Source organism: Numida meleagris, chromosome Z (assembly GCF_002078875.1).
Source record: "Numida meleagris isolate 19003 breed g44 Domestic line chromosome Z, NumMel1.0, whole genome shotgun sequence".
In the NCBI taxonomy this organism is placed as follows: Eukaryota; Metazoa; Chordata; class Aves; order Galliformes; family Numididae; genus Numida; species Numida meleagris.
The window spans coordinates 19197122-19210295 of record NC_034438.1 but is presented as its reverse complement, the minus strand read 5'-3'; the positions used below and the strand labels follow the sequence as shown (position 1 = coordinate 19210295).

General features: G+C 38.9%; 2 protein-coding genes across 9 annotated transcripts in view; both read left to right on the top strand.

Annotated features, from left to right (window-relative positions):
* Positions 1 to 9826, top strand: part of ELOVL7 (ELOVL fatty acid elongase 7) — a 32408-nt gene extending 22582 nt beyond the window's left edge. For both annotated transcript variants that reach the window (XM_021380443.1, XM_021380444.1), the window contains exons 4-8: positions 2043 to 2123; positions 2508 to 2564; positions 4269 to 4374; positions 7065 to 7201; positions 7969 to 9826. In XM_021380443.1, coding sequence (XP_021236118.1) covers positions 2043 to 2123; positions 2508 to 2564; positions 4269 to 4374; positions 7065 to 7201; positions 7969 to 8172 — 585 coding nt within the window. In that variant the 3' untranslated portion in view covers positions 8173 to 9826. The remainder of the gene's footprint in view (positions 1 to 2042; positions 2124 to 2507; positions 2565 to 4268; positions 4375 to 7064; positions 7202 to 7968) is intronic.
* Positions 9901 to 13174, top strand: part of DEPDC1B (DEP domain containing 1B) — a 37123-nt gene continuing 33849 nt past the window's right edge. For 6 of the 7 annotated variants that reach the window (XR_002433325.1, XM_021380441.1, XM_021380440.1 and 3 more), the window contains exons 1-2: positions 9901 to 11764; positions 12329 to 12594. Coding sequence is in view for 6 of the 7 variants with exons in the window: in XM_021380441.1 (XP_021236116.1) it covers positions 11615 to 11764; positions 12329 to 12594 (416 nt within the window). In the remaining variant the exon portion in view is untranslated. The other variant, XM_021380442.1, reaches the window with a different exon arrangement.

Here is a 13174-nt window from a genome sequence, read left to right as displayed (position 1 = left end):
TAAAATGTTTTATATGCCACTTTATATAATTTACAGATTTAAAAATCCTTGCAACTTAGTTGATTTTCATGGGCTGTTGCAGTAGGTAGAGTGGAGTCTGTTTTTCTTAGTCTGTTCTAATTGTTTCTATTCTATGCCACAGGCAGCAACGATGTTTCATTGCTATATAGAGTATGTTTACTGAAGAATAATCTTCAGTTAGATCTGCCTTTTGAATTGCAAATGCTAACAATATCTAATCTTGGGTTCCTCATCCTCTAAAATAATTTTTTTTAAAGTATCTTTGAACAAGATGGACAATTTTTCAAAGAAGGAACACTGAGATTTTGCTGTAGTTCATAGCTCAGGCAAGTATTAGACTTTTAAGATGGCAAAGCCTGGTGTTGTATAGAGCTAAGTGTTGACTGACCTAAAGGTCCTTAAGAATGAATGGCATAGACTGTGTAGAAACTCTAATTTAGAAATGTGGCTCTGGGCAGCCTGGTCTAATGGCTGGCAACCACGCACTCAGTGGGGAGTTGAAACTAGATGCTCTTTGAGGTCCTTTTCAACCCAGGCCATTCTATGATCTGCTTAAGGTCTTTTTTTTTTTATTAAAGAAAAGCTTGTTGAAACATCATTATGCTAGTAACTAATACTGATGCTTTTTGTATAAAATCTGGTTATGTGCTTCTGTTTGTCAAATTAATAATGAAAAGGTTCCAGATAATCCTGCCAAACTGGCAATGATTCTGTTAGATCAATTGCAAAAACTTCATCATGAGTTACAGTGAACTGCTTGACATTTCTTTTACAAGCACTTTAACAACAGTGCAGCAGAAGTTACTTGGTGTAATGGCTGCTGTTTTGAATGCTCTAAGTGTTGGGGCAAGAGGCTTATGTTTGCTTTTTACTCTTTGTTTTGAAAAATCATCAAATGTCTGTTCGTGATCTGGTGATTATCTTGTTTTTTTTTTTTTTAATATAAGCTCTCAAATAAAATTAAGTTAGTAGCCGACACTAACAATTTTAACACAGCATTCAATTAATCTGCTGTCAAGATTTGTATTTTAAAATTTCATGAAAGGATGCATAGATGCAGTATGACAGATTGAATCTCTGCTATTGTCTGACTCTCAGCAAAAATCTGATTCTTTCCCTCTTTGGATCCAAGCCATTTTGTGGGTGTTAAAGTATTACGCTGTGTTGGTGCTCTAAATCTTGTTCTACTTAAACAACTGATTCTTTAGGAAGTTAACGCATCTATTGCAGTTGTAGACTAAATCATCTGTTAGAGAGCTGGACCTTGTATCATGCATAAGAGAATTATGATAAGTATTTTTTTTAAACTGATATAAGATACAGTAGTCTCAATGGCTGGCAGGAGAGCAAGCCAAGTGCAATATTAATAATGTGGCTCTTGTCTTGAGTTCTAATGCAGTCCAAGAGAAATGATCAAATGACTGAGAGAAATTATTAATGATGATACATACAGGCCTACCCTGTACACCTGCTCTCGACTGTTAAAACGGTAGCTTCTTACCCATTAAATCAATGAAAGGTAATTTAATCACACAGCTAAGCAAGATTTTAGGAACTAGGGTACTAAAACGGTAGTGCATAATTTGTTCCTTCTCTTTACAGGTTGTAAGCTGTACTTTTCTGTTGTACTAATTTTCTTGAGTAGTAAGATTTTTGGCTCTGATAACAACTTCCAAAAATTTTGAAAATGTCGACTTGTTTTTGTGGCCTGATTTACAGAATCAGTTGCTTAGCTTGCATGTGTTTTGAGATGTTGTTTCTCCTGTTAGCAATGCTGTGAGATAATGGGTGTAGAAAGAAGCTTCTTGTCTGTAGGTGTGGTCCTGGAATTATAAATTTGTTAATCTGCAGCAGCAAATGGTAGCTAGCCCACACAGAGGTTGGTTTCTGACAAGGTTGCTGATCCAGCAAGTTTATAATGTTGTTTTGCCCTCCTGCTTAGTTATTGCAAAAGTAATCTGAAATTATCTTTTCATAAGACACAAAATGAACCAATGCCCTTCTCGTTTTATTTGCTCCAGTTTCTTATGTCAGGTTGGGCAACTGGCTACTCATTCCGGTGTGATATTGTTGACTACTCGAGGTCACCTACTGCCCTAAGAGTAAGTTGCCAAATGTAAGGCCAAATTGTTATGCTACTCTGACTTTATTTTTGGAAATGCTTTTGAACAACCAAACACACTGCTTTAGAGTGGAATGCTCTAAGGGAAAATGTATTCCTGCGTAATGTAGAACATGTGAGTTAACTGTAGAGGTTTCTTGTTTGGGAAATGGGCAATATATTTGTTGGCTTGTTCCTTTTGGTTTTAAAATTCTCTAAGGATTAAATTTTTAAAGAAAAAAAGATTGAAACAAAGCCACAAAATAAACTATATGTTACAAAGAACCACTTCCTTCTGTTCTTCTTCTGTTTTCCTTTTATACACTTACTGCAATTTCTTGTTTTTATGACTATTAGAAGTTAACAGTGTTTTTAACTCTTGCAGATGGTACGAACTTGTTGGCTATACTACTTTTCCAAGTTCATTGAATTATTAGACACTGTAAGTATTTGTAGCCTAATAAATGATGTATTGATGCTTCCTTTTCCCAGTAAAAGAACTGCTGCTGTTGAGGCTGAAGGCATAAATTGCTTTTTCATTAACTCTGCAACCTTCATTACTGGAATAACGTGATAGTGTTTACCTGTACTGTCTTTCATACTCTCCCATTACACTGTCATTCCTTGTCTATCATGGAAAATGCTAGTTAGAAAACATACTTCTCAAAAAAGAGGAAGCCCTGATAACTTGGCTGTGTATCAGCTCATTACACTAACCCATTGTGGTGCAGCAATGACTGTCTGAACACAGTGGATAAAACACAGTGTTGATTATGTTGAAATTTTTTGCGTGTTATCTTCAGATTTTATCTTCTACTCCTGGAATACTTACATCAACTGCACTGAATACAGTGTAATTTGTCATACTTACCTGCTCTAAATTTGTGTGTGCTTGTGTGGCCATGACCAGAGAGGTGTGTGGCATAGGCCTGTACTCCAAACTGTTTCATGAAAGTCTAGGCTGCAGTGTGTTAAAGCAGAATGCAGACCTTGTTCACCACCACCGTCTGCCTTCTCTTCTTTCTGAAGGGCTGGTGAAGCTGTTCTCAAGTCAGTTTCTGGGTGCTGGAGTCATCTGTGATTTGTCTTACGGTGTCGTGCATGACAGTAATGATTCAGGGGCTGATTCACAAGCACCTTGGATGTTTGATACCTTGCAAGCTAAATTAGCCATCTGACTTTCATCTACCAACAGTCATTGTACAACAAGATCTTGAAGATCTTACTGACTGGCACAAATGGAATGGTAATGGAAGCAACAGGAATGCTAAAACTGGAAAAGCCTGAATGGCTTAGTTCTCTATTTAATAATCTTGTTAAGATTGATACTTTTTAATTAGCCCTGGGTTTGGGGAAAAATAAAAGTTAAACTATTTGTTTTATTTGAATCCACCCAATCAGGTACCTGTTTTGCAGCAGCGTTGTTGTTGTTGCTGCAAAAGTGATTTCGTAGCTGTATATAAGTCAGCTTTTTCCAAATATTTTTTCTGGCAAGCCAGACTTATTTTTTGTGTTCCTTTTCTTGCCATCTGATACTACCTTCTCATGACCTGACTTCTTACAGTTTTCTTGCTGTTGTCCCTTAACCCTTACCTCAATGTTTGTCTTTTTAAATGTGGCCCATCAATATGAATTAAGAATACCTGCATGTATTCTTTCCAATGTTGCCCCTTTTCAGTGGTAGCAAGTTGGTGCTCAAAATCAAGTGCTCTTTCTCTAACCTTGTATTTTCTCTTGCCTCTATCTATTGCTAGTCCTTCGGTTCATTTTCTCAAATGTCTTTTCTTTTGTACTTGTAGTTCAGGGCACTTAAAACATCTGATGCTTCTAGATAACTTCTCAATCCAAGCAAGTCCATCTCGCACTATCCACTGCACTTAGAAGATTGCTCAGCCTTGGACACTTGCTTTCAAAGCTTGCTCTGGCTACTGAGACTCCATAGGTGGATTTTACTACTGGTTTAATTTTTTTTTTAAATTAGACATGCCTAGAGCATCAGTTTCCCACTTTCTCCTGCAACTGCAACAGTGAAGAATTTTTAAATATATAGTAGAGAGCAACCAGCACTGACACACTTACAGTTTTCTGTAAGTATGTTGGGCTTGAATATCTTCCATAACGTTCTGCTTGTTAAAATCTGTTTCAGATATTTTTTGTGCTGCGTAAGAAAAACAACCAAGTTACATTCCTGCATGTCTTTCATCATTCCATCATGCCATGGACCTGGTGGTTTGGAGTCAAATTTGCTGCAGGTAGCAGAGAGACAGTTTAACTTTTACATATTTTCTGGTAGCAAAATTTAAACAAACTAGACAAGTATTTGAAGAACAGATTAAAAAATTTTTGCAAGCATCTGTCTTTTAAAATTTATATGTCCTCAGGATTTTTGATCTGAGACCACTATATATGACAACTATGTAAATGGGACAGTACTCATTTCTCTTATTTGACATCATTTTGTTCAATGTTGAGGGGGAAAGGTGTGGAGGAGAGAGAGCTAAGCAAAGAGCACTATTATGTGGAAAAAGAGGTGTGACTGTGACATTAGAAGTGGGGAAGAAGTGTAAGGCAGAGAACTCTGAAACTACTTTTAAGACATTAGTCTCTTGGCATATAAGAACTGAATTGGAGGAGAGTATTGTGTTCTTGTTATTCTTAGCATTATTTTTACTGTTGTTAGGTAGCATAATTGGGGCTTATCTGCACTGAGTACTTAAGCTTTTACAAAAGTATGGACCTTAATTATTACAAAAACTTAGGCGATACCTGTATTTGAATTGAACTGATTTTTTTGTCGTCTTCAGATTACCTTTTCTCCTTCCCTGCTCTGTGTTTCTGTGAATGCTACAGAATTAGCGTGCAACACTAATAAATAGAGCATGCCATGAGAATAGCCTGGTAGTTGCAGAATGGAGAAATGCATACTCTTTTAGCAGTACATTTGTAGGAGGGCATGGGGTTGTTTTTTCTTTTAGGCATTTTTACCGATAAATATTTGGTTTCTTGTACATGTTTCTTTATTCATGTTTTCTGATGCGCTTTTTTTCCTCCCAGAAAAACAGTGGCAAACTGATGAATAGAACTATGCCGATAACATCTGATCTGTTAGTTCTTGTTTTATGAATGTGAAAATAAGCCCCAAAAGCAGTCCAGAAGATTTATATAGGGGTCTTTTGAGCAAGCCCAGTGTGCGGAGTTTCCTCGTGTATGGAAAGATATAATTCTACTGCTTTTGTTGAATTTCTGTTATTAGGAAGTTTGATCACAATTTTCTCAAATGTTGATGGAACAATTGGAATTTACATTAATGAGGAAATTGTGGATAATTTTTCAGCGTACAGCTTAGTATGTTTGCAGAGCTGCAAAGAATCCCAGCAACTAACAGCCTCTCCTCTTCAACTTTGAAAAGTTCCCATTTATAAGTGACTAACTTTCTGCCTTTTATCTGGACATTGGTTCATTATATCAGATAACAGGCTTCTGATTTTGCATCAGATTCAAGTTTCCCATGTGATAATACTTTCAGCAAAGTCTGTTTTCTTCTCTGCTCAGTCTTGAAGAGTTGTGTTTATTTCTACTCTATTGCTAATCTTTATATTAATCTTTTTAAATATTGTTCTGTTTGATAATTTATTTTTTCCAAGAATTTCAGTCCTGTTGATGATTATCTTGTATTCAGTTTCGTCACTGTTTGTCCTTGCTTATAAGTAATGTGCCTGTGGTCTCTACTGACCAAGTCTTGGAACCCAAGTTTAAAATTCAACACATTAGTGCAGGGAGATGCTGATTTTTTTTCTCTGATCTGATATAAACAGGAGACATTTAAAGTATTGCATATATATATATTGTGCTGTTTTGTGGACCATATTTTTGTACTGCTGTTTTTTTCCCTCTGCTTTAACTATTTATTTTTTCTCTTGCACATTCACTGTGCAGGCCAAAAAAAGTATGTACTTTTGGACTGTGAGAACACTCAAATTATTTTTGAAAAATACAAATAGATTAGTTTCAAAGACAGTTTGCAATCACAGCTGGAGCAGCTATGATCTACCAAGCTGGAGGTAGTGTGAGCTACTAAAATCACAAAATAAGTTTTATTTTTAACTTAAGTGATTTTAATGGCAAATTGGCTTTTGGATACAAACATTTCTCACCAAGTGTCTGTTCTTCATGACATTTTGCTTTCTTCCTGATGCTCAACATTTTCATTTTCATGATTCTTTTAAATACCTTGTCACTTCTTGGATAATTTGTATTACAGAATTTATTTAATTATTTAAAATAAAATTACCTTCAGCCAGATCATCTAACTCTTTTGTTGATCCAATGGAAAAAGAAACATTTCCTCACATGCTTCATGAAATATTTCTATCTTACCAGTTTCAGCCATGAAGTCATGAGTTTGCCCCACAGAGCATTGTTACTTGGCCTTAAATTTCATTTTCACTGTGCACATGCTTTTGAGATGGAACACGGATTTGTGAGGCCTTTCTTTATGTCATGATTCCAGGAATGTTCTGTCTGAAACTGTGATTCCTTCCCTGGAAATTTCTGTTGGGGGTTTATTACTTATCCTCCAAAGCTTTGTAAAGTTCATCACGATAAATATTGGTGTAAAGCAGGTTGAACACTCCTGACACCAAATGCTCTTCACATATATGTTTTACTTCAAGACATTAGTGATTTTAATTTTATTTAAGGTAATTAGATCAGCACAGTTTTATTGCTGTTTTGGAACAGCTTAGATAAACCTTTGTGATGAGATCCTTCCAAATTGGTGTCAACCCTATTCTGGTCAAATACTTGAAGGGTTAATCAAAGTCTACAGGCTTCTATAGGCTTTATGTTGCTTTTTTTTTTCTTTTGACTCAAACTACTGAGACCTGAGGTGTCCTCCTTAGTACACAATGCAATAATACTACCTTATTTTGTTTTTCTGCAGGTGGCTTAGGAACATTTCATGCTTTGTTGAACTGCATTGTACATGTCATCATGTACACTTACTATGGAATCTGTTCTTTGGGACCGGCTTATCATAAATACTTGTGGTGGAAGAAGTACATGACGACTATACAACTTGTGAGTAGTTTTCCATTTGACTTGAACATCTCTCAGAAAGCTGATTGTGGCTAGTGCAGATAATGCAATATATTTATGACTTTTGTATTCATGTAAATAGCATACGGTTGGTCCAGTGGCTGAATTTTCAAAATTCTGAGTTAATTCAAAATTAATCTAGTTTCTGGCTCAGCAATTAATTTGGTCTGCTGATGGAGAAGAGCAGCGTGTTACACCTTGCAAACACATCTCTGTGTAACTAGGAATGATTTAGCTTGAATATGTATAAGTTAGAGGCCTTTTGTCTTGGCAGTATTACCTATTGATTATTAACTTGGAGGTCATGTGGAGATTTTCTTTTAGTCCTCCATTAAATTCTTTTTTGGGATCTGCAGCCCTTTGTGTCACATGACAGTATGCAGTCAGAGATGGAGGAAAACTAATGTTCACAAATCCTAACGTGTTTTTCATTCTGCTGGCTAGTTTTTCCAGAGGAGCGTACCATTTGTCACTGGTCAATGTCAAATTACGTGTTTCTTCTGAGTTGGCCAGTGCGGACTCCTTTTTCTGTAGTACGGGTTTCTCAATGCTGTGTATAGTTCATGTTGTCCTGGGACTTCTGTCTTTACTCTCAATGCAGTAACAATTGGGGAACATGTAATGTTACATTTCAGTATCTGAAAAGGCCCCCAACTTTTTATGGATGCAAGTTACGCTAAATCTTTTTCAATGTCAGTAGAAAGTTTGTCTTCTAAATTATTGATTTTCCTTATCTTTTTCCCCCCCAGGTTCAATTTATTATGATTACAGTCCATATAGGACAAATCTATATCATGGATGATTGTCCATACCAGTATCCAATTTTCATGTTTATTATTTGGCTATACGGCTCCATGTTTTTAGTCTTGTTTCTCCACTTCTGGTACCATGCCTACACGAAGGGACAGAGACTACCAAAGATGACAAGAAATGGCATCAGCAAAGATCAGTGAAAAAAAAACTCTCGCCTACAAAAAAAAAGAAAAAAAATTGTATGTCAAAGTTAAAACTTGCACTACTTGACAATCAAGATAATTGGGTGCACACACTACACTGTGGATATTTTGTATGTTTTCTTCCAAAGCAGAACTTGTATTTTTGCCATAAGTTATTTGGGTTTCAGAATTTGGGAGGTAAAAGAGGACAGTGTGGATCTGATTTAACAAAGCAGGGGGGAGAAAGGCTTTTTTTTTTTTTCCAACAACTTGCTCATGTCTTCCTTGCAAGAAATGAATAGATAGATTATATCTGTCTAGAAGATGCAGGAAAATAAATGTATTCGATGAGAAAATTAAAATGTGTATGACAAGTACAAAGTACTTTGAACATTAATGAAAAAATTACTTCACCTTAGTGGTTACAAGTTGTTGAGACAGCTGCATTTTATTAAAAGAAATCAGTAAATATCATCCTTGAACCTGAAGTGTATTATGAATATAGCTAATACATAAAAACGTGCTTACAAACTATATTACTTTAAGGAATGTATGTTAATCTGTTAAAATATGGCACTTAATTTGAATAGAGATTTTTGGATATACATTCTTTTACTGAGAATTCATTTCATGTAGGAAACTTAAACTCATTTAAACATTATTCAAGATGTAGGAAAACTACTAATACAGGGATTACCTAAACGGTCTTGCAGTGTAATGATCAAAAGAAACTACTGATTTATTCACCATAGTATTATCATATTCTTATTAGCCATTGTGTCTAGGAATATATTTTGATCTAGGTAGGCTACACTGTGTAGGGAGGAGGAAATGTTGTAATCCAGTAGTAAAAATCTTAGTCCTCAAATAAGTTTTAAAGAAACAATTTTTGATTGAAACCTGAATGTCAGTTACCACGATTGTAATGTGCTGTGTTTTCTTCCATTCTCATTACCTATAGAAATACCTCCCTTGGAAGGCTTTCTGGAGTTTTATTACTATATTTTGTTACTACTGTTTGTGCTTAACATCTCAAGGTTAAAGTTTCTGTATTAATAGCACCAGTTACCTTGTCTCTGTTCCCTCAGACCAGGAAAACAGATAGGAGCCATTTTCTGAATTCTTGAGGGTGAGGCAGGCAGAGATGGTAGGACATGCCTCCAGTCCATATATAGGATTGACTGGTATGGTGTTTTCCACGGCTAGGCAGGTTGTTAGGGCCACACATACACAGAAATTAAAAGACATAGCTATTTGTATTCAAGTTGCATTTGTAGTGTATGAGTTCATTAAGGAAATGGCTCATGCAACAGAGTTGTAAATGAGGAGACAGAGGTGTTTAAATTAATATTACCTTTAAATGTACTGTTTTTTATTATGATCACTGCTAACAAAAAATAAGCTTGTGATCTTTTGTTTTTTGCTTTGTGCTTTATCTGATCTGTAGAATTTTCAAATACACAAAACATTGGTGCAGGTTTTAATTGTCTCCCTGTTGTACAATTCGAAGAAAATAAGTTTTGTAACCTAGATACTTTTATGGGGATAGCAACACTGATGTACTGTTAAAGTTTAAACTCTTTTCGCATTATCTTGGACATAAGTTGCAAATAATTTCTTATAAAATTGCATATGAGTCTTTATAAAACAAATAAAAATAATTTATATTTTACCTTTCCATGACTTACTCTGTGCAGCTATCAACTCTCATGGCAGATTCTAATTAGATTAGGATTTGGTTGGTGTGTGATGTATATCATGACCTTCTTCACTTAGGTGCTTAATCCTGGAATCCTTAGTGCTGAGTTTCATCTCCCTGACAGAGCATGGGGAGAGCTTTTGCACAGAACTCATAACAGCCAGGGTGCTGAGTGGGGAAATGCCATCAGTGACAGTAAGTCTCAAACCCTTCCAGCCTGTATGTGTGCCCTTGGCTTCCGAAGTAGGGGGTTATCTCTTCAGGATTGGGATCTAGTGTTGTATAGTAATGTATTAAATAAGTACTGATGAAGAAAGAGTTCTTTGTAGTCTTGTAGGTAACTTCAGTGCTGAAGGAAGTCCTAGTTTTGGCTGCCCATCTTGCTATTATTGCTCCTACCCCGGTCATACGAATGCATAAACATGCAGGGATCAGAACAAGTGGAAAGTTTTATCAGAAGTAAGAGCTGGTGCACACAGTTGCAGTTTCAAGTGGAATGTGGCCTACAGCTGGCATGAGGGGCTGCATGCTATTTTGTTGGTCTGCAACCTAGACCAATATCTGATTCTTTCAACACACTGAAGCTTAAGGAGGGGCTGTGACTATGCATGGTTGAAACTGAGCTCAAACCTGAGCAGCTCTAGACTCCTTTAAGGAGCCAGAAAAATCTCCCAAATACAGCAGTGGCGGAGCAGCCATGTGCCTCTGCAGCCAGTTGCTGGGGATTAAGATTTAATTAAGCAGGAGATGCTGATCAGTCCATAGGCTGTCTGCAAGGGCCACTTTGGAGTCCTGTGACATAATTCCTTGCAGACTTTCTTTGTTCCTGTGTGTTATGAAGCATTTGGAGAAAGAAAGTGAGTTGTTGCAATGTGTTGTATGGGTATACTATCAGAGGCTGCATATAGAACAATTATCCTAATTGCCTCATTCCGAAATGTCATTAATCCCATCCTGAGTTGTTGCCTGTGAGAATCATACAGTCTGCACATGGAGAGTTACACAGTTTTTAGGTAGGAAAAAATGTATGAATTGTACAGTAGACTTCAGTAATACTGGAACCATTTCATGAAGAGTGAACACGTGACACTAATGAGGGGAAGAGGGTTGAAACTGTGTCCCTTAGGCTTATGGCAGGAGTGACACAAAGACTGCTACCTACTCCTGAGGAATTGAGTCTATATTATTACTCCTTTTCTGTGAATTTGTGCAATCACCATGGTGATTCACCGTTCTTCGCACAGGCAGCTGTCAGCCCACCTTCTTTGCTGGCATTTGTTTTCCAGCCCCAAAACTCGGCCCCTCTCCGGAACCATTTACTGCTCTGCCCCAGGAGGAAGCACAGACAATGAGTACTTAGCGCTCGTTTTAAAAATTTGGCAATCCATCTTTTGGGAAGCCCAAGTGTACCACTGTTGTGCGCAATGGGAAGCAGGTGTTGGGCCGCATTGCCCAATAACTGCCGTTTCTCGCTCCCCCTCGGCCAGCTCAGCCGTTAGGGCCGAGGAAGTGCGCTGCCCAGGCACCGCTTTCCGCTCTCGCTAATCGGGAAAAGGGGGGGGGGGGCTAGCAGCGGGGCGTGACAGAATTGAGCCGAGCCCAACCCCACTCAACACTACCACAACTCCCTCTGCCCGGAGTGCTGGAAAGGGAGAGCGGCGGCGCTCCCCGTTCCAAGAACGCAGGGCGGGGGCGGGACAGGTGTTTCCTCCACCAATCAAGGACGGCGGTGCGCCCGTCACGTGCTACGGCTGGCGCCCAATGAGCGAAGGCGACGCCTCGCGGGCTCTGATTCAAACGGTCGGCGGGCGCGGCGCGTGCGGCAGCTGGTTTCCGTGGAGACGGGGAGGCCTGGCCGCGTCCATGGAGCCGGGGCTCGTCGGGCCCGGGCCCTACCGCGCCACTCGGCTGGTGAGTGAGTGATCGCTGCGCTGGGCCGGGCCGGATTGGAGTGCTCCTCTCCCTCTTGGCGCTTACCTAGTCCTGGGGGTAGCTTCTCCACTACGGCGGTTCTGTAGAGCTGGGTTTTTGAGGGCCGTGCGCTGCGGCCCTGGGCCTGGGCCTGTCCGGGCAGCCGTTCCCTGGGGGCCGGGACCTGAGGCGCGCTCACACACGTGTCCTCCAGGTGCTGGCGTTATCTGAGGTAGGTCCGTGTGGGGCGATCCGCGCTCGGAAAGGAGCCGTGATCCGGTCCTCCGCCTCCTTAACAGCCGAGGGATGGCCGAACTTCCCCCTGGAGCCGCTGAGCCGTCAAGAGCAGAGGGCTATCCTGGGTGTCCTGGCTGCCGTGCTCGTCTGTCCGTTCTTACATCTCACGTATAAATGACGGTCTCGAGTTTCAGTGCGTTGCACAGGTGAACAAAATCTAACCAAATCAGTGTTCTGACCTATTTGAACTCTGAATTGATTCTGTGTAATTTTAGCCTTTCCCATGGAAGAACTCCTGTAATGGTTTGCTTTGTGTCTCCTTCCTAGTGGAACGAGATAATCGAACTCTTCCGTGCTGGGATGCCTCTACGGAAGCATCGATGCCGCTTCAAAAGCTATGAGCGTTGCTTTAAAGCCTCGGAGGCAGTGGACTGTTTGCACGAACTGCTTGGCACTAACCAAAACTTTGGCCCAGAGGTGACTCGCAATCAAACAGTTAAGCTGCTTAAAAAATTCCTGAAAAATCATGTTATAGAAGATATTAAAGGAAGATGGGGCAAAGAGGACTTTCAAGATGATGGCCATTTGTACAGGTAAAGCTATGTACCGCAACTCTGGAAAACTCATGATTTATGAAAACATGAATAGCTTCTATGGTCGTACAGATATTTCTGTAAGCTTTCTGCTGTTGCAGAGGTATTAGTGTGTCTTTTTTCTTTCCTGTAAAAGACACTTATTCTTCTAGTGGTGTCAAGTGGCAGGATTTAATGCTTGGTTTTTATTTTTTTTTAAATATATTTTTAGAGGAACTTTTAACTTAATTTCATGCTACAAATATTAACAAAATCTTCTGTAGATTTTACATGGTAGCAGGGTCTTTATGCTGTTGATAGACAGCATTGTGTATTGAGGTGTATTGTCAGCTGAAGGTGTATGGAAAAGTGCTGATGAAAGTGAGTATGATGCTGAGAATCCAGCTCCAGTTCTCCTTCCCTAACCCCACCCCAACTGCCTTCTGAAACCTTCTGTTTCCATTCCTTCTGAGAGAAGAGAGGCCATCTGAATTTAAGGATAATCTGTCACAATACTTTTCTTTACGCCTTGGATCAGTGATATATCCTCTAGATAAGAAATTGTCCTGGAAGAGAGAAATTTTTTTTTACTTGTTATCAA